The 21,544-nt window shown below is 45.4% G+C and overlaps 1 protein-coding gene across 2 annotated transcripts; it reads left to right on the forward strand.

The window, feature by feature from the left end:
• Positions 1-1,390: 1,390 nt before the first annotated feature.
• Positions 1,391-17,641, forward strand: nrip2 (nuclear receptor interacting protein 2). 2 transcript variants are annotated; one of them, XM_067254848.1, is made up of 7 exons: positions 2,053-2,190; positions 7,199-7,411; positions 10,488-10,838; positions 13,754-13,836; positions 14,034-14,176; positions 14,973-15,025; positions 15,879-17,641. In XM_067254848.1, the coding sequence occupies exons 2-7, from the start codon at positions 7,397-7,399 to the stop codon at positions 15,993-15,995; spliced, it is 762 nt and encodes a 253-aa protein (XP_067110949.1). In that variant the 5' UTR covers positions 2,053-2,190; positions 7,199-7,396; the 3' UTR covers positions 15,996-17,641. The 2 variants fall into 2 exon arrangements, with proteins under 2 accessions (XP_067110948.1, XP_067110949.1); XM_067254847.1 differs by lacking the exon at positions 7,199-7,411 and having other exon boundaries at positions 1,391-2,190.
• The last annotated feature ends 3,903 nt before the right edge of the window (positions 17,642-21,544 follow it).

Genomic DNA, 21,544 nt, shown 5'->3' on the forward strand with positions numbered 1-21,544 from the left:
CACTCTCACTGTGTGTGCTGGAATGCAGTGAGGCCTCTTCACAACACCTGAGCAATGAGGACGAATGAAGCTCAACTTATATTGTTGGTATCATTAACACGTGATAACATTAATGTCACTAAATATTTACCTGATTGGCTGAGAACAGGAGAGTCTGCTGCATAGAATATCAGTGTCAGTAGATATCTTTCTGTGTAGGGATGACACACTTCCATGTCTGACTGCAACTGGATGGCTTTGGTTATTTGAATGAACACAAAACACATTCTGAAGCTTTTTTGAAAGTATCCATGGCAACAGTCTTTAGAATCATTCCTCCTCCAAATTCTTTTATTGCCACACAATTATACTGGTAATCTTTACCACAAGATGGCAGTATATCCTTGTTGAAGTAAAAATAACAAATACAATTTTCAAAAATGCCTCCAAAACATTTTACTTCACCTTGACAAGAGCTCTCTCTTAAAAAAATATGATTTGGTCCAAAACAAAATGACTCCAATGCAACAAAAGGGTCCCTACAAGATACATTTTTGGTTTAAATTAAATGTGTTGAGTGGGCTAAATTAAACAATGTTAATGTCATTATTTTGCCATGAAACAATGTGGTGTATGAATTGTAATCCCTAGAAATTTAATTAGCACAATTATTGACACTATTTCATGGACACACAAAAACAGTGATGGGAAATGGAAGATGCTCATGCATGCAGCCCCCCCGATGTTATCTTAACTGACAGTTGGGTTGAGGTGGGGGGGGGGGGGGGGGGGGGGCTGTGGATCTCATGCTGGTCTGTTGTTTAATTTATGGGCTTGGTGTAGGAGAGCAAGTAGAAATCAATGCTGGACATAAGTGACGCCCATCGATCTCTGTGTGGAGCGAATCCCACCAAATTCACAAACACAGCCTTGATGCTTAAGCTTTTGAAGGATCAAGGGAGCTAATGGCAAGCAGTTTGGGCAGAACAGCAACAGCAGACATTTGCATTACATAATGGGAATACAAGTGGTAAATGGTGGGGAATCCCAGAGGCAATATTGTTTTCTACATTTCTACCTATCCTGACTAAGCACTGACCAAGCCAGAAGCATTATTCAACATTAGTTGGTCGATGGTGTGCAGTCTTTTGTGTGGTTGATACAGGGTTAATGGAGTGAGTGTGGCTCAACATTGTTTACTAGACCCTTGTGTTACCCCATACTACACAGCAGAGGGGGTGGGTGACGTCTGCTGTGGGGGGGGGGGGGGGGGGTGTATGTGTGTGTGTGTGTGTGTGGGAGAGAGAAAAGGAGAGGCAGAGAGAAAATAGGTCTGGAGGGAAGGATACAACTCTGAGAGTGAGAGCAGCATCGAGAGGAGGAGACAGTCACAAAAGAGAAGGAAATAGATAGACCAGAGAGAGAGAGAGACCAGAGAGAAAAAGCGATAGAGAGGGGGGCACCGTTTTCTCCTGCATCGCTGCAAGGACAGACACAGAACTGAGACAGGAGGAGACACATACACTCACACTGCATTCTCACCCAGCCCATCCAGACTGAACATGACATGAACATGCTGGAGAGGCAGATCTAACAGGACCATATAACAGGATCATCAGCACATTGGACATTATGACTGCTCAGTCATAAATACTACAGCCTACACAGGTAGATACCAAGGACTTCCGCATCAAAAACAAGTTTGACCTCAAAAAGAGGAAGGTTACTGTTCAAAAGAGGACATGTGAAGGGAATTTGTTGCTGGGAGAAAAAAAGAACTTGAGGCGTAACAGCATCACACTCTCGGGGCTGTATCTGAGGAGGAGGACCGTCGGCACACAGGGGCTGTGCTAGTCTCGTCTCTGACACACGTACATGTCCTTCTGTGCTTCAGAGCTGCGTTGCTGCTGCTGCTGCGCTGTTCCTCCCAGTACTATATCTCACACTAGTGCGACCAGCAGATTTTTTTGTTGTTGCTCTCCCAGAGTGTGGAGCTGCCTGTGCCCTGGTCCACAGCAGGTTTTGTGCTGAGCTGTGTAGAGGCTGTGCCTGACCATGAGCGGGACTAAGAAGGGCGAGCTGGCTATCCGCGACAAAGCCATCTTCCATCAGCAGCGGCGTCTGAAGCAGGCCACCCAGTTCACACATAAGGACTCAGCTGACCTGCTGCCCCTTGATGGGCTGAAGAGACTGGGCACCTCCAAAGACCTGGTGAGTCTCACGCCTGGTCAGCTGTTATCAATGCTGTTGTTACTGCTGCCTTGGTCGCCAAATAGGGATTTTTAAATGGTTATGAAGAAGATGATGAATTTGAGTTTATTTTGGATGCTTGTCTGGACAGGTAATTGCCTGTTGTCTATTGTTGTCTGTCTAGTGCCAGAGGTTATTGTAGTGCTAGTTGAGGTCTGTCTCATGCTAGTCAGTTTATGTTCTTTGGAGGTCCGATGAGAGGCAAGCAGACTTTGAATTTGTCAACACTAGAATACAGTTATAAAGATTACCTTGTTTTTTTTATGAAAGAACATTGAATACCTTATGATCAGAGTGTTGATGGTACAGTAATGAATACCGAATTATATAATATGATTGAATCTCTTGTTCTCTATGATCACAGTGCATTTCCCCTCGTTAACAATTAAGTTAAAAAAGAAATTGGTAGCTGCTATAGGATAATGAAAGATTCAGAGATCTGTGTGTACCATGTACCAGGAAGGCCCAGACCTGTCACACCCTGTTACTTGAGTGAAGCTTCATCTTTTCTCACCAGCAGTACACTTTCACACACACTTACGCACAAGATATGATTAGATGACATTTACATTACATTTAGTCATTTAGCAGACGCTCTTATCCATAGCGACTTATAGTAAGTACAGGGACATTCCCCCGAGGCAAGTAGGGTGAAGTGCCTTGCCAAAGGACACAACGTCATTTTGCACGGCGGGGAATCGAACCGGCAACCTTCTGATTACTAGCCCGATTCCCTAACCGCTCAGCCACCTGACTCCCAGGCTCCAAGGTCCCCAGAGCGCACTCCAAGAAGCTTCACAATGAGTCTCTCTGGCATGTAGCATCTCGGGGCATGCTGTGTGTATGATTAAACTGTGTGTTTATACTCTCCACATTTCAACACCAGGACTCACAGTGGGCTCCAGCAACCATAGCCTCCTTGGCCAAATTCCATCTCTGTCAACCCTTGCTCCAGTCTCTCTGTTTTCAGTCTTTTCCCACTGTTTTGTTCCATTTCCTCTCTCGGCTGACATCTTATTCACATATTTACACATATCACACATATTTATGTGGAGCACAGGAAAAAATTAATTTATGTTCCTTCCGACAACTATGAATCAATATCCCTTTGAGAAAGCCTGAGGTACCGTAAAAATGGTGATTGTTAATGAGTGTTTTAAAGGTGAACATCCATTATGCACAGTCTTTAGTACCGTGATTAAGAGCCAGAAATACTGATGTTGTTGACAAACACAATACCTTGAATAAAATTCACTTAGAATGGAATCTGCAAAATGGTGAACAATAATGAAAACAAAATGTTTCCCTGAAGTCCTTACTGCATTATTCATACTTCCAAAGGAGATTAAACACCAACAGGTATCCAATGACAGCATGTAATTCCGAGTTTCATTACTCAGACAAATCGCAATTATAGTAAAACCAATTATGTACCAGTCAGAAGAGCAATGGGACTCATTCTCATCCACGTCAGTCTTCAGAAACCAGAAAATAAGACTGAGGCCACAGGGAGCTCGGTAAGGGTTGTGTGGCGTCTCACAGCAGTACTGTATGTACGTTGTAATGGCCTTGGAGCCAGAGAGAGGCAGCCATTGTTAGACCTCCCCCGCTTTACCCGCCAGCCTGCCTGGCTGGCTGTCGTCTCTCTACAGAACTGTCACAACCAATCACCCTGTCAATGGAGACATGACTCAACTGAACGGTACAAAAGCATCGAGCGGGAGCGTCCCTAAGGTGTCTGGAGAGGCTTGTCTCAAAGACGACTGGCAACAGCAGACAGCTAGGATCCAATCACAGCTGGAGAGAGGACATGTTTATTTGTCTCTATGCCTTGCATGTCAGTAGTGGTAAAAATAGTAAAAACGATTGTTTTTAACTCGAAATCTGTTGAGACTAATCCGGAATGACGATTATTCATTTGTCTTCATTAACGTGATTTACAGAGCCAGGAAGGCTCTTAATGAAATCAGCATTAGCTCATGCTGGGCCTTAGATGTCACCAGGTTTGCTGCTGCTCTTCAGCTTGGTAGCTATGCTAGGGAAGTATTCAACGGTGGAGCCTGCGTTACATAACAGCCCATTTGGTTGGCTGCTCCACGCCCAGGGCCCTTTTATCTCCTCAGATGTGCCTCACCACGGCGACCAGAGCGAAGGAGCAGTGAGCATGAAAAGGGCAAACGCAACCCACCATTCAAGCGGGAGAGGCAGGGAGGTGAACAGGCAGAGGCGGGAGAGAGAGGGCGGGCGGACGACAGCAGAGGAGCACAGCCACTTATAGGGACAGTGCTTATAGCAAGTAGCATTGCATAATCTCATCTCACCCCCGCTCATATAGACTTCATGTTCCTGATACAAACAGCTAGTCTCCCCCAGACATCCCCAGCTAGCCTCCTCTCTCTGCCCATAGATAAGTGTGCCTCCCGTACACAATATCTGCTCTCCATTCCAAGGCCTCTCCCTAGGCCTTCCCTCTTCCAAGTTCTCCCTCTCTCCATCTCTGTTCTCCCTCCATCTGCTCCCGTCACAGAGGGTTAGACATGGAGGTTCTCCAGCAGGTGGCTCTGCCCAAGTAGGCAGTGATGCTACAGGCTCCAGGTGTTGGAGGAGGGTCGCGTGGTAGCTGAGCTGCAGAGCACCTCCCCCCCCCCCTCCCCCGAGGAAAACCCCAGGAACAATACAACAGGGAGCACTTCTACGTTAAGAGGGATATTTCCAGCGCTTTTCATTCGTGTCAGGCAGTGATTGGCAGCACGGAGCGCCTTATCGTTTTCGATACAAGAACAACAAGTTAGGCTGAGTATAGCCCCGATGGGGGATCATCTGAGAGTGTGACAGTGTCACTCCTGGTGATGTGGATTCATTGCAGTTTTGGCCTGGCCTTGACTGGTTCTAAGGACCAGTCTTGGAGGGATTTACATTTACATTTAGTCTTTTAGCACACGCTCTTATCCAGAGCGACTTACAGTAAGTACAGGGACATTCTCCCCGAGGCAAGTAGGGTGAAGTGCCTTGCCCAAGGACACAACATCAGTTGGCATGACCGGGAATCGAACTGGCAACCTTCGGATTACTAGCCCGATTCCCTCACCGCTCAGCCACCTGACTCCCTATTTAGGACTGATGACATTACAACCGGCTTGGAGCCAATGAGGCGGGCTGATAGGTCTCTGTGAGTCCCTGTCTCCCAGCCACCAGGGGCTCTGGAGGAGCGACGGCAGCAGACCTCGCCCCGCAGTCGTTCAAACTCTCTCTCTCTCTCTCTCTCTCTCTCTCTCTCTCTCTCTCTCTCTCTCTCTCTCTCTCTCTCTCTCTCTCTCTGTCTACGCTGTGCATGTCGGGAGAAGCTAAAAATAACTAACTGTAGATTGCAACAGCTAAACAACCCCAACATCAGTGGAAGAAAGAAGAAAGGGAAGTGGGGGGAAGATGGAGACAGAAGGGAGGTGTGGAGAGAAGGAGTGAAATTGAGGGTTAGACACAGAAAGAAAGAGAGGGAGGGCGAGCGACAGAGAGGAAAGTAAGGGAAAAAAGGGGAGAAAAACAGAAAGACAGGACAGAAAGACAAAGAGAGAGAAGTGAGAGAGAGAGGGAGAGAGCAGCTGTGCTGCTGCACCCTCCTGGTTTGTGTCACAGGAAGTGGGCCGCTGGGGACCTCGATCAGAATGGGAAAGTAGGCATTTGGCAGGCGGGGGGGGGGGGGGGGGGGGGGGGGGGGGGAGACGACATGTGACTCGGGCCTGTTGCAGTTAGATAATTAGCCCACATGGCAATTAGCCTCTAATCTCACACAGAGCGAGAGCGCGTGAAAGAGAGAGAGAAAATGACATGCTTTGACAAAGGGAGAGTAAGTGTCACAGTAACAGTTGTCCCTGTCACCCTAGCAGGAGACTGGTTTGGACTGGAACACAATGTTGTCAGTGCTCCCAGGTCACTGCAGGATTCTAATCAGCAGAATCAGCATGACACATTAAAGGACATAGAAAAACAGTGTGTGGATAGTGTGTGTGTGTGTTTCTGTGTTCATGTGTGTGTGTATGATTGGGTAGAGCCTGATTGATTGCATCTAACTAAATCACCAAAACATAATGGATGCGAATGTTTAATTTGTATGGATAGCAAAGACAAGAGCACAGACTGGATACTACCTAATGGTATAACCTAGAAGTATATAGACTATAATGGAAAAGGAGTATGTACGGTACATGTATGACATACCAGACATACAATGACAATGCTGTGCGAAAAACAAATGAAGTGCTGCCTATCTGCCTGCCTGCCTGTCTGTCTGTCTGTCTGCCTGTCTGTCTGCATTGCTAGCCAAACTTCACTGAGGGGATTGTTTGAATGCGCCAGAAATTAAAAACGTTTCTTTTGACATAAAGTTTAGGATTTCTAGGGGACTATTCCACTATTTAGACAGAGATATGACTGAGATGATACCCTGTTGATACCCTATAGTAGATCAATTATAACCGATCCTTGTCTAGGGTATATTTAATAAATCACCACAGGTCTGCATGATTCCTCCTGCCCTCTGGTTGGAGTGATGTCCAGAACACGATAGCAGCCAATAATAATCTGCCTGACTGCTGATAGACAGAAACTGAGATTAGGTAAAATTCAGAGCAGAAATGCTGATTACTGCTCAGCCACTCTGACAATAAAGAATGTCTGGATCTGCATATTACATTTCACAAATTAGCCCTTCAGCAAAATTGGCAAACGAACCGTAGCAATTGGCTACTTTATCCAAGGACTGTTGTGTCCACAATATGCAAAATTACTGCAAGTTAAAATACAGTGAAGGTTTCCTGAATTTCGCTGTTTACTTGTGATGGGTAGAAATGTAGAACCATAATCAAGTCTCTCTGGGTGTTATGGTTTAAGCTGCAGGAAGACAGACGCTAGTTACCATTTCTCTTCACACTGTATATTTTAACAGCCACTTTCCTTCCCTTCATGTCATCAGACGCTGAACCAGAGCATATCATTTCAGACAAAGCACTGAGTCACTTCACAATACAACGAAAAACACCAGGACACATATGGTGGATTTACGTACAGTGGACCCAGGCTGGCTGTTGTTAACATGCATGCTCCGAGCTGACCTCCACACTGTGGTAGCAGCTGGCTTCCATGACAGAGATGAGGAAATGACACTGTGTTCATGGCCGCCTGTCAGGTTAGTTCTGCTCTGTGTACTGCTAGTGTCGTGGAAAACAAGATTCAGTGGAACGTGGATTGATTTCAGTTTATAACAAAAGGGTTTCCCTCATAATAGAAGGGTTTCTACGTGTCTTTTGAATATCTGCCGCTTTATAAACCCCTGTCACCTGACTGCACATCACAGAGAATCAACCTGGGCTATTTCAGAGCGCAACATGTCTACTTCCATCATCATAACCCTCCATCCCTAAATGTGATGCCTGTAACTGCAGCAACACCACCTTTCCAATCCATTGATGTGGATTGATAGACTCCAGACACACCATCCTTCCCACCATATATCCCACTATTCATCCTCTATCCTTCATCCACCATGGAATCAGTCGGACAGCCCCCCATTGACCCCTAATTATCTCCTGGTGTGTGTTTCTGTACACATGTTCAGAGATGGGAGGGAAAATACAGTAGCCAATCATGGCATGATCAAGTTACGAAATTATATTATGTTAATTATGTAAAATATGGACAAGCCACTTAGACCACTCCTGTGTTTGATTTAGCTGGTGTTGATGACATTCGAGACATCTGATTGGCAGGGTGAGTGCGAGGTCAGGTGTCCCACCTCTGATAAAGCTGGTGCTGAAGGCCAGCAAGGGGAGTGTGAGTAATAGATAATCATGATTCAGACCCTTCGCGAGAGGTTGATTTCATTTGATTGGTATGGACGTTAAGCGCCTCACTCCGAGCATCCTATTCTGAGGAGCAATCCCGTGGAGAAGAGGCCGTACTCACAGCTTGAGTAAAGCTGAGTAAACCCTCCCTAATGACACGATACACGAGGACAGGGGGAGGGAACGGGTGGCAGGCTCCAGACTGCGCATTATAACCATCGAGGAAAGAGGAGATAGACAGAGGAAGAAGGGAAGGCCTGGCAAAGGGTATATATAAACAACACAACACTCCATATGGCTTACTTTAAGCCTTGAATGATAATCATGAAAGGGCAAGGGCAGACAGGGGGGAAACAGGTTCAGAGATGCGTAAATATGCGGGGGGCAAGCCTTTAAAGATGACCTTAAAGAAGAGAGGAGAGAGACAATGCAGGGTGAGGAAGCAGGGGAGGGGTAGAGGAACACCGCGCTGAAGAAGCCTCACGGTGGCTCGTCGGTGACCTGCAGGGACAAAGGGGCACGTCACAGCTGTTAGAATGCTGTGAGGCAGAAGCAGAGGCAATTACACACATGTTCTCCACAGACAGACATAACAGAGCCTTACCATTTTAATACCAAGCCTGGGTTATAGGGTCTAGGTCTAGCTGGCTTCTCTCTCTCTCTCTCTCTCTCTCTCTCTCTCTCTCTCTCTCTCTCTCTCTCTCTCTCTCTCTCTCTCTCTCTCTCTCTCTTCTCTCTCTCTCTCTCTCTCTCTCTCTCTCTCTCTGAATCATAAACTCTGCACAATATGGAACACACACAAACAATCCAATAGAATACATACAAAATAGGAAACCCAATCTATTCTTCTGTCTCTTGTGTTCTGTTGAAAAGAAACACACAATTTTCTTTACAATGGTGGATTTTAATGTTCAATGGCAGCATTTGGGCAAGATTCCCTGGTGGGTGTCTTGAAGGGAATTGCACTGTTGTCGACCCAGGCAGCACAATACTGTGATAACAGAAGACGTAAACTATAATACGTCTTTATATTCCTCATACAGGCAAGGTTCCAAGGCAAAGCAGGGATAACACTTTCACACTGAAGCACTGTGAAACAGCAATATTTAGCAATATTTCCACTTCTGAGACATGGCAAGGAAGGTGTTGATGGGAGGGGTCAAAGGTCACCTTCCTATAAACAATCTGAACATGTGAAAAATCCATGCTTTTCCATAAAGCAGCACCCACATCTCCTCACAGGTCGGTTTCTCTCAGAGAAACATCCCCAGTGAAAACCTACATCTGTTTCTATGAAAGTGTCCAAGCGAGGGCTAAAGTGGGCCTGATGATTGCATTAGCCGGAAGGGAGAGAGGAAGCTGTGGCCTAAAAGGAAATAATGGCTGTTCTCTAGCAGGCTCCTTTTAATGGACCAACACAACTCAATAACCTGTTGGAATGTCAATTATGGTTCAACTAAGAAAGATGGACAACACTTTACATTAAGGTTACATGTAAGAACATAGCAAAACCTACAAGATGAACATTGTAGTCACGTAAGAATTGCTATGTAATGAAATTGTATTAATTAGGTATTGTATGTGGTTAAGAAGCTACACTGCAACTTCTTGATTAATCTTTGAGACCTGGGAGAGATCCTTCTATAGTTAGGATGCTGAGCTGACCGAGGCCAGAGATTACAGAGTTGGAATAACAGTCTGAGCCAGACCTCTGCTCAACATAAGTCCATATGACTATAGTCCACTTGACAGACATCTGCTTAGGCTTGGCTGTGGTCTGTGTTCTTATCATTACTGCGGCAGGAACCAAGCTTAGCAACTCCATTTACAATGAGTTTTCAGAAGAACCTTCTGATGAATTAAGTTGATATCCAGCAATAAAGTATTTTCGCCATACCTTTAATATTAGCTCACATTCTCCACAATAATGAAGCCCGCAAGTTTGGCTGACTGACTTGTTACTTCCTTGATGCTGTAAGGTTTGGTAGTGTTGGCTGAGCTTCCATTTACATATAAGTACCCCACAAGCTATTTCATGACTTTTCTGACTCTCTACTGGTCCACAACTTGATTGGAAAGGGCCTGCTACTAAAATATGATTAAATTCATACTGGAGGAAAATGACTCACCTAATGCCAGCCTGTTGTTTTGTAATGGTTTGAAATCTATTTCCAAGTTAGTCATCCAGACAATCATTCTCTTATTGTGAGTGAGTGATCAAATCATGAAACAACAGTTCCCAGGCTTTTCTGCGGGACTGGGTTTGTCTCTGAAAATGATCTACAAATGAATGCCTATTACAACAACTTAGATCTAAAGCCTTACAATTTATGATTATTTTTGTTTCATTATAAGCCCCTTCGCACACCCCTGATTTATACTGGGTGTCTGAAATCCTGTTCCATTTGTTTGTTGTCCTAGCAACCCCACAGCATCGTTCAGCGCCGTCTCCTTGAGGGGAACATGACTCGCTTGCGGGGGGAGGCAGGGGACCTCAACTCCAGGGTCCGCTCCCCTCTGGCTGACAACAAGGAGGGCGGCGACGCGGAGGAGAGGAGCGAGAGCACGGCGGACGACTCCACGGAGGAGAGGGAGTCACCGGAGGAGAGCGAGAGGAGCCTCCGGTCGGACGAGGAGGACGACAGCAGCGAGGCCGGGGGGAAAAGTGGTCCGGACGAGGCCAGGCAGATGGCCGGGGCAGATCAGACTGACGAGGGGACGGAGGACAGGCAGGGGATGGCTACCCTCACTGCTCTGCTGGTTCAATGCAAGGTAGCGTTGTTGTCTGGTTACCACTGGGGGTTTGCTTTTCATCGACGTTGGTTCAATGCCTCAAGTACTTTTTCTGTCAGTACTGAGAGAACAACACCATTCAGGTAGCAGCGATTGTGCTCTACTCTGCTATTCATCTGTGTTCTCGTGTTGTTCTACAGATCTCTGTCTCATTAGCTGTAAATAGCAGGTTGGCGGTTGGGAGTCCTGTCCTCGGAGACCCTTCAGACTAATGACAAAGCTAATGGACATGAACACAGTAACGATGACTCACCTCGGGCATCATAGATGCACAATTGGTTTGTAATAGGGAACAAAAAAAACACAAGACGACATTCATCTTTCAGTCCTTTGTAGGTTGACTAAGTCTCGAAGTGTTACATGAATACCTAACCCCCCCAAAAACGGATCCATCAGCTGAGATTATCAATAACATCTACAGTGACCTATGGGGACTGTATCCGAATGAACTGAAATGCAGACTGACAGTAAACAGTGAAACAACACCGTCACCCACTAAAGCGTCAACTCCATAGGGAGATACCAAAATAGAATTCCCCAATTAAGGGGATTAGCCTCAGGAAGTGGGCGTGTGCAGAAAGCATGTGGTCCTCATGCCCAATCGAAGGACAACCCCAGAAATCACTGATCCTTATTCAACATCATGTCATTTCATGGTAGCTTTTTAAAAATGGATTTTCAGCTTCTCCTGTACCATTGCCATTTTGATGAATAAGTCTCTGAAAGCTCATCTTCAATGTGTTATGAGAGTATTGGATTGGATACATCTAATTTGGAAAACCCTGCTTGACTAGGCCGACATAAGTCAGCCTTCCTGTGATGGAAATCGATAGTGAGCAAGCTCTGCACACATTGCTGCCGTTTGAAATGTTGGGTGCAGTTTGTGTGTGTGTGTGTGTGTGTGTGTGTGTGTGTGTGTGTGAGTGTGTTTGAAGTTACGGGGTCCACAAGGGGATTGTTCTACTTGGTTCAGCTTTTCCCTCGATCTTCTTTGTGTCATGTATTCTGAGTAAAAACAAATGCAAAACAACTTCACAGCATTGCAGAGCTTCACAGAGGTGGGTTTATTACACCTGTCAGACTGAGACAAAGAACAGCGTCTGCAGGCCTGATAAGCCTGTGAAGAGTCTGCTGGCTGACAGAAGCTCATCTGAGCCCATATGGTGTACAGAACTACAACTCCCATAGATCAGCATGATCTGATAATATACTAGTAGGTGAATGTGTTTAATCTGAGATGGGAAAAATACTCACAGCCAAGAGAATATGGTGTGATGAGTGAGCTGCCAGGAAACGACAGGTGAAAACATGCTCTGCTCAAGGTGTTTTAAGACACATGTTACCCTGAGGCAGTGGTCGTTGATAAGCCAGAACTCTGGGGAGGTCATGCCAGTCATGTTTATGGTTTCACAAAACACCATATCAAGTGTCCACGCTCTCAACTAGGAGGAGGTGGAGCCATCTTATTCTGCTCTCATGCATGCAGAGAAGCCATATGCTGTGTCTCTGAGCCTTCTCTGTTTTCAAAAACACATCCTCCCACGTGACGCCTCCCTGGCACGGGGTCTCTCTAAAAACACTGAGCGTGCAGAGAACAGAGCGACAGGCGGTGTCGTCGCAGAGTAGGCACCTTAGTAGCCATTACTATCTGCCGCAATGTCCGCTTCCCCCTTTACAATGAATCACAGCGATGTGACACAAACTGCCCTGCGGCAGAAGTGCTGCGAGACGCAGAGGAGGAGAGAGGTCATTAGAATCAGGACACACAGGGCTGTCAGCTCCACTGCTGTTGGTACACAGTTTTGATGACAGTGGATGAGAGAACTGGGATGTACAAGCGATGCACATCCCAGTTCACATGAAGGAAAGGACACTGTATTGCATTGGTAGAGTGGGGAGGGTGGGGTGAGGGAGGTCACTTTATGATATTACAGCAGGGGAAAAACACTGCTAAAGAGGTTGTCTCCTCACCCACAACATGCCTCTCAGCAATGTTCCAGGGTTAAGTTTCAAGATTATGCCACTTCAGACTCTCACATTGTTCTATAGGCACCAATTGTCAATCAGGTTCACTGTGGTTCAGTGATTTGTTAAAGAGTGACCCTCAAACACAACTGATTGGGCTAATGTTTTACAGTCTAGCCATGTATCCGAATAACAAAGCATAGAAAGCAAACTTTGAAAGCAAAGTACGGTTTTAATACTACGAGATCATCCCCTTTGAGAGGTAAACATTCCCGTTAGCAGTATGTGTCTCAACGGTTGAACGAATACAAAAAAGTACGAATACAAAGAAACCACTGAAGTGAGACTGGAGATTTCATAAGGGATCCGTGGACGGTCCAGTAGTCATTGTTGGTTTGTTATTATCGTTAAACACATGACTAAATAGCCTAAGATATGCATTGTCATCAGTTTACACACACATACACACTAATCTAGCTTAAACAGTCCCTTACTCCCCAGTCAGAGAATCGATGCATATGTGATTACCAAACAAACAGCCATGGCGGTCCAAGCCTCAATAAAAGCGTCTGCTAAATGAATAAATGTAAACCCACGCACATTTTAACAGCTCAGGCAATGTGACTTAATAGACTACTGATGCGTTTACAAAGTCTGCAGTGTCGATAACCTATTTATTCCAAGTTTATACTCCAGTATATTCTACTGGCAGTTTTACAACCTAGGAGTTGGCAGTGAAAGTAGAACTGTTGGGCCCTATTTGATGAAAAGCCCTTTCTAAGCTAACAGATCAATGGATTTAATTGTGGTTACAACGCTGGATGAATGTACTGTTGTGACGGCAGCTGTTTCCTCCTTTGTGCGTCTGCCAGTGTGGAGGAACCATCAGGCTGTAGTCTGTCACTCATGTCTGCTCCTGTCTCCCACAGTGCTGTGAGACTGAGGTGAGGGCTTCCATCAACACAGGCAGTAAACACAACCTCATCTCCAGCTCCTACTGCCAGAGACTTGGGTGAGGAGACTTCATATCAATAACAAAACAACACATGGTTACAGGAAGGCCTGTAACACCCACGGGTGGACCGGCCTTCCTGTAACACCCACCGCCCATTCGCACGCACAAAGTAGCTGAACACACACTACAGTGATATCCACCTGTTCATTAGTGCGTACGTGTGTGTGTCTGTGTGTGCCCGTGTGTGTTGGCAGGATGGTGCCCACCCAGGAGGGTCCACCGTGTGGTCAGACAGAGGGGCGTGGTCAGACAGAGGGGCGTGGCCTGGTCAGCACAGTTAAGGGTCTGCAGCTGCAGCTAGGCAGACAGATGATCCAGTGCTCTGCCTATGTCACAGGTAAAAGAGGTATCAAACTGTACGGTACCTACACTGTACACATACTGTACATAGTGGCTGCATACATACATACATTCACCTATCACTAGCCTATACGCATCAATGCTATTTTCAACATACAAAACAAACTAACTAAAAGCCATTCTGTTTGCTGGCAGAAGGGATATGGGTACATTCAGTGCTTAGAATCAGGAACTTAACAGGATAGGAAAATATGATTATGGTTCCTTTCTAGGATTTTAACCTCCTTTACAGTATATCAAATAACCACAGTGACAAATAAACCAAAAATGATCCAAACAATATTCACAATATTTAAAGTTTCCTTCGCAGTGACTATACTAACCTGCCTGTAACAGAGTGATTGGTTCTTTTTGTGTGTTAGTTGTGCATGTGGGCGTTCTAAAGACGATGTTTCCTAAAAGCATCTGGAGATGTTCTTGTGTGTACTCAATATTCAGTGTGTGCATCTGACCTTTCCCTACGCAGTCAGGCAGGAGCCAAAGACAGGAAGCTCACAGACCAGCCAGGGATGGATTAACTCCTTCCTTGGGTTACAGGGGCACACACAAACACACACACACACACGCACACACACACACAGGAGGGAAGACACGTGTGCTCAGGATCTCACTCAAATGTGATGCTCGTTTATGCAGACGCACAGATGAGTTTAGTGAGAATGTTCTCTGGAGGTTGGAAATTCCCTTTGCATTCCTGTCTCCATCTAACTCTCTTGCATTCAAACACTCTTTCGATTTTGTTTTCGCTGTCTATCTTTCTCCTATCTCTCTAGAAGATGAGGTGTTCGAGCTATGCCTGGGTCTTCAGACTCTGCTGGAACTCAAAGTAAGGCCCTAGTTGGTTCAGAGAATATGTAAATGTTGTGTTTCATTAGAGAATTCGTTTTTTAGATTCCCCCTTAGCTGGAGCTCGATAATGAAGATGAGCTCTACATATAATCAAACGAAAACACAGGGACATGATCTGAGCAGTTGAGTTCGTTAAAGTAAGGCTTTCTAGAAACGGTCATGAGATTTAACAGTGTATAGACAAACTGATACTGACAATTAACTGAGCCTCAAGCCTCAACATAACTATATATTTTAGACTATGAGGTAAGATTGGACATAAGATCTTTGATTAAGAAGCAAAACCTGAAACCAATTTATGATACTAAACCAAATTTGCTTTCAGAAGCACTACACTGGCCATTCTCTTCAGATGGGAATCCATTCAAGTACATTAAATCATAGCTGAGCATATTCCTAAAATAGATAGGATGGAAAAAGGGTAGTATTCTAATTTAATTACTACTACCTCATGCGAGGGAACATAACCATAAATGGAGATGTACAGCAGAAGCCCTAGGTCAAATCAGTCAACTATTAAGAAAAATGACTTGTCGTTGGCTTTTCTGTTGACCTGGAAGTAGAACAGAGACTTGACAGGTTAGGGTTAAGACCCGTGGAAATGGGCTAAAGGCTAACATATGTAGAAATGGTGACCCACATACTGAAATGAGCAGAAGAAAAACACAGAATCCTCATGACATTCCACTGCAGCATTTGTGACAGAGGAGGTTGAAGCCATTCCAGTCTCTATCTCTCTGCCTGTGGCATCCAACAGGCAGCTCCCTGTGCTGACCCACTTCCCTCCTCCCATTTGCCCCACCCCCACCCCCACCCCCACCCTCCCCCAGTGCTGTGTGGACCTGAGCAGAAGGGTCCTGAAGCTGCAGGTTTCAGGAGAAGAGCTGCCATTCTTGGAGCCGCCATCTGAGAGCCAACTGCAGCACGACACCAACGAGAACCTGTGATCCCTGGGAGAGGTCACTTCCTCCCCAGCCGGCCCACGCACACCTCTGATTGGCTGCCGCTGAAGATGTGTCGCAATCCTGAGTCTGGACTGTCCAATCACAGTGTCTCGCACTGCCAGAACGTGGACAAGCACCCTCATTATTTTTTGGTTCACACCATTGTGTTTGTTTTTGTGCAATTGAGACATTTATAATGATTTTCTTCCAATGTTCAATTAGTCTAGTTGATGGAGCTTACAGAGGCTTAGAATGGAGACAATCGTTTGTCAATTACTGATCATGACAACCTTGATTATCATTTGATTTTAACATACTATTTGTGATATGGAGGTACATATTAATTTACGTTTGCTAGTAAAATGCCCAAATGTTGACATTTCAGTAGAACGCTTCTTCATGAAAGCTCTCCAGAAGTCCATGTTCGTGTTTCAAGAGACAAGAAGAAAAGTCTCAGGTTCCTACGTAGCTGTCAATTAGAAGAGCTTTTAAACAGTCTTGTCAGCGGCTCAGTGATAGTCCATGAGTCCTTGCTCTGAGAGAGAACAGTAGTATAGTATACTGATAGTGTTGAACTATCTTCTCCAGGTGAAGCCCCTTCTCCCTTTCTCTGTCTCAACAGAACAATGTTATCTATTTTCCCATTGAAGATCCCCTTATATGAATGTCATTGTGGCTTACATAAAAATGGTCTCTCAGTAACTTGTCCGAAATGTTAAAGTAGACCTGGGGTAAGACTAGTCCTTGTGAGCAAACAGCAGAAATCAAAACATTCCATCTGCATGATTTTGTAGAGGTCTGCTTTTGTATACAGTCTGCATGTTTGTGTTACTACGAGAATGTTTCACTATGGTTTGTGTGTGTGCCTGTGTGTGTGCGAGAGAGAGAGAGCGAGCGAGAGACAGAGAGAGAGAGGAGAGAGTGTACATGCAGGGGAGGGGCTTTTCTGTGGTGGGCTTTCCAGTTTCGATATGGCTGGTGTTTCACATGGGAAAAAGCGATGCTGTCCCCCCTCCACACACCAAGCTCTGGTGAGGATATGCTGCCAAAGCTGAGCCCAGCTGCCTGCATCTCCTCCTTCAGGGGAATCAGAGCTGAGGCTGCATATGTGCCAAGGCCCTCATGGATGTTTGTTCAAGCATATTTGTAGCTATTTTTTCAGTTCAGGAAACAAATCAGCTTTGTACATTCTCTCCTCTTGTACCACGTATCACTGACGTAATTCAACTTTAAATGTTTGATGATTTGATCTTCTACATCCAAAGTGCCGTGAATTCTCCTGTCATTAGCAGCCTGTTGGAGAGCGGAACCAGACCCTACAGCCTCCCAGCTACGTACATGACTCTGTCTTGGTCCTTCTGCATAGTGTGGGGGAATCAATGGGGAGCCTCATGAGCTCAAAGAAAGGTCACGCTCTGCTTTAATATCTGGACTTGCTCTTAACCCACCCTGCTGCAGTCTCTGTCTGACCTTCTCTCAATGGGGGGTCACCCACACATAGATTGGCAACGTTTCGGTATTCTTTGATGTACAGTACTGGTGTACTTCCTAAGCTGTGTGATGGAAATCGATGTATGAAAGGAATTTATTTTTTGTGTAATTTTTTTCTGAACAGTATTTTCTCTGCCTATTAAAATGTATTCTGGCTATAGATGCGTACATTCTTTGAAACCTGCATACAGTACAACCATAAGCTTAAGGGACTGAGAATCATATATTGACAGATTCAGAAAACTGATGTGCATCCAAAGGATTGAATCACATTTTATGAAACGACAGATCAATTTCAAGGATGAAGTTGAAATGTTCTCAAACCTGTATTGCTGTTGACTCCCATGACGCTGCTCAGATGTGGCATCCCTGGGCCCTATTCTGGGATGTTGCTATGATAAGACCTTTTCATGTTTGCACAGTGAAAGCAGATGTTCTCTCAGGCATAAGGCCAGGAGGGCTGGCTCCTCTGACCACAGCAAGTCCATGTCTCCATATGACTCACTGCTGCCTTCATACATATATTTGTCTGTCTGTTTTTTACTGGAAGCCACTGGGAGAAGAACCAGTTCAGATCACATGAGAACAAATCTGGATGGCTGATATCCCTGGAGTCAGCCTTTTACAGATAACTTAGTATGCTGTAGCTTTGGTGTGAGAACAAAATAGCAACTATAGAATACATTGAGTGGGAGGAGAGGAGAGGGGGCCTGTAGAAATACATTTTAAGTCACTGCACATGCCACATCCTGTCAAAGCTCTACAAACAACCGTGGTCCCCACAGCAATGAAAAGCCACAACCAAAGGTTTCACTCCGTTAAAACAGAAAAACAGATTATCGTTGGTACTTTCCAGATTTAGACTCTTCTCAAAACAGCAACAATTGCATTTTGTTCTACTGATACTGCCTGACAATGGTTTTATAATATTAATTTACATTTATTCATTTGAATTCATTAATACCACAACTTGAGGGAAAGTGTGTCGAATTGTTTAGTCAGACTCCCTTACCCTGAAGATAAGTCTTTACAAGATAGCTCCTGTGTCCTATACTGAGGTGTTGAGAGCAAATATAACACTTGTTCAAATCTGGAGAACTAACTCCCTGGTGGACGTAGAAATCGATCACCTCTCTACAGATGAGAGGGGAGTAACAGGGGCCACACTCTTCAGGCTGTCACACTCCACGCAAAACTATCACCCAGTGTCGAAAGCAATCTCTGAGCCCACACTGTACGGGAAAATTAGATCCATTTCAGATTACACAGGCTTCACTGCGCTGTCATACCGGTCAGTCAGTCAAAGGGGCCAACGTCAATGCTCTAAACATCTATGCTCCAACAGCATCACGCTGCTGACAGATTGGTATGCCTTTGTGCCATGTTGAGTACAAAGCACAGCACCAGCACACAATTTATATTATCTCATGATTATCATGTTGAAATCTGACCTAAAAAAAATATTCCATTTGATGATAAGAGCTTGTGGCAGGGGTGAACAAGTCTGCCATCTCTGTGCAGGTGCCTGAAATCATGACTGACATGTTTCCTTTGCTTTTGTTGCCACAGAGCTTGACAATCAGCAGAGCCATCCGCCCCCTCTTCCTCCCTACTGCCTTCCCCCACAGCCTGCCTGTTTGTCACTTCCAAGAGGATTATTTGTCCTGTCTGCTACAAGCTAATTGTGCTCCGCCTTTCTATTTTTCCTCTCTTTCCATTTCCCTCCATCTATATCTCTCCCTTCCTTTCACGCTGGGTAAGCGATAGTTCTGTCCCGCACGCACGATTCCCACCCCTTGGAGCCCAAGAGGTGGGCTGTTTGTCTGAGGAGAATGTGCCTGTTTGTGTGTGTGTGGTCTGTGTGTGTGTTTGTGAGGAGGGAGTCAGGTGGCTGAGCGGTTAGAGAATTGGGCTAGTAATCTCAAGGTTGCCATTTCGATTCCCGGCCGTGTCAATTGACGTTGTGTCCTTGGGCAAGGCACTTCACCCTACTTGCCTCGGGGGGAATGTCCCTGTACTTACTGTAAGTCGTTCTGGATAAGAGCGTCTGCTAAATGACTAAAATGTAAAAATGTAATGTTTGTGTGCGTGCGTGCGTTGGGGGGTAGACCAGAGCTGCACATTGTATAGTAACCTAAAGGAAAGCTGTGGGGAATATTGATCACAGCCCTCACAGATGCGACTGCTCACACACATACATACACACACACACACACCCGCAGCATGCAAAATGACATGGTTGAAAATCCCAGGAAGGAGGGGCTCCTAGAGGCACTGAGAACAACAGGACTCCTTCCTGTCCACAGTGAAACATAGGGCACCAGCTCCAACTCACTATGTGAACCACCACACCAGATGAACCCCCTCACAACGGGATCTACCTTACCATATGAACCACAACAGGCTGACACCAACAAAGAAACACACTGACACAAACACTGCAGAGGAGGCAACTAGTGGACACGGAGGCTCAGTCGAAAACCCCCACTACTGCTCCGGCCCTGATAACAGCGACGCTTATTAAAACTGCCACTTGTGTCATTCGTCCCACATTCCCATCCCTCCAGGGGGATAAGAAGACGATTAAACCAAGAAGTATTAAGCCTGGCACTGGAAGAATCGGACGTCATTAATCAGCTGCGTCAAGTGGAGGAGCAGATCGAGGCGTGGAGATTAAGGCTGCCCTCGCACCAAGAGCCCTTCAGAGGGCGGAGCCCAGCTGGCTGTCAGTCAGGATCAGGACTCTCCACGGTGAAACGGGCATCCAGCCTTAGCATGCAGTCGTGGGCACATGGCAGCTGGATGAAATGGTCTTGAAGACGGACAGGGTTTTATGTGGCTTTGCTAACAGGACATATAGGGGTGGGTGGATGGGAGATATAAAAATGTAATTTAAACCCTTAAATGGAAAAAAGACCTTGAAAGGACAATGAAGGCACACATGGAACATAAATCAGTCTCACTGTGTGTGCCACTAATCGAGGGAAGGGGCTTTCGTCTCACAGAAGAGCCATCACAGCAAAATTGGCCTGCAGCCAGCGGCTGTTTATTAATAGCTACTATGAAAACCAGAATGAACCACCAATTGCCACTGGTCACGAGGGTGAAACACTTGACGTTATAAGGAATTCCCAATGGCTGGCACCTGGCGCAACTATTTTCTTCACTCCTAAATGCAAGATGTTTTCACATTAGCTTTCTATACATACATTTCACTCTTCTGAAGGTTTTCTTTCTCAAAACTGCATCAAATACTGCATTTGTTCCAGCATACAGTTTTCAAGTAAAGCATCCCGAAACATTTCCTTTATTTATGGCCAATGATTTCAAACAAATTAGTAGACACTACAAATTAGATGCTGTCAATAACACTCTTTGACTGCCTCACATGATTCATGCTCGTTTAGTAGAGAAAGCATGCCAGCATTCATTCTTGGCAGCATACAGCGTTAGCACTGGCAGTGCCCTACCATGCTGTCAGCTCGCTCAGACCCAGGACCTTTTTTTAACTTCATTAATGACATTTATAGTGACAATCAACAATATAACTACATTGATCCTATATCTTCCACTTCAGACAATAACCTTGTGAGTTTATGTTTACTAGGCTAGACCAAAATAAAGAGGCTTAATCTTTTTTTTTAAAACACTCACTAGAATACACTTGCTAGATGACACTTGTGAACATGCACAGAGACCCAGAGAATGGAGGCAGAGCGGGATGAAGGCAGAGTCACTATCCCTGGGTTGTCATTTCCCAGGATCCTCTGCTGCTTTTGTGTGGAAAAAAGCCAGCCTACCAGCATGAGGAAAATCCCACGGCAGAGGTCAGAGACACGTGGGATACAGGCAGCACTCAGACAGGCCACAGGGATGGTCCTCCTTCCTCCCTCCCAAAAACACATTTAGTCATTTAGCAGACGCTCTTATCCAGAGCGACTTACAGTAAGTACAGGGACATTCCCCCCGAAGCAAGTAGGGTGAAGTGCCTTGCCCAAGGACAAAACGTCATTTTTGCACAGCCGGGAATCGAACTGGCAACCTTCAGATTACTAGCCCGA

The sequence above is a fragment of the Osmerus mordax genome, chromosome 17 (genome assembly GCF_038355195.1).
Source record: "Osmerus mordax isolate fOsmMor3 chromosome 17, fOsmMor3.pri, whole genome shotgun sequence".
NCBI lineage: Eukaryota > Metazoa > Chordata > Actinopteri > Osmeriformes > Osmeridae > Osmerus > Osmerus mordax.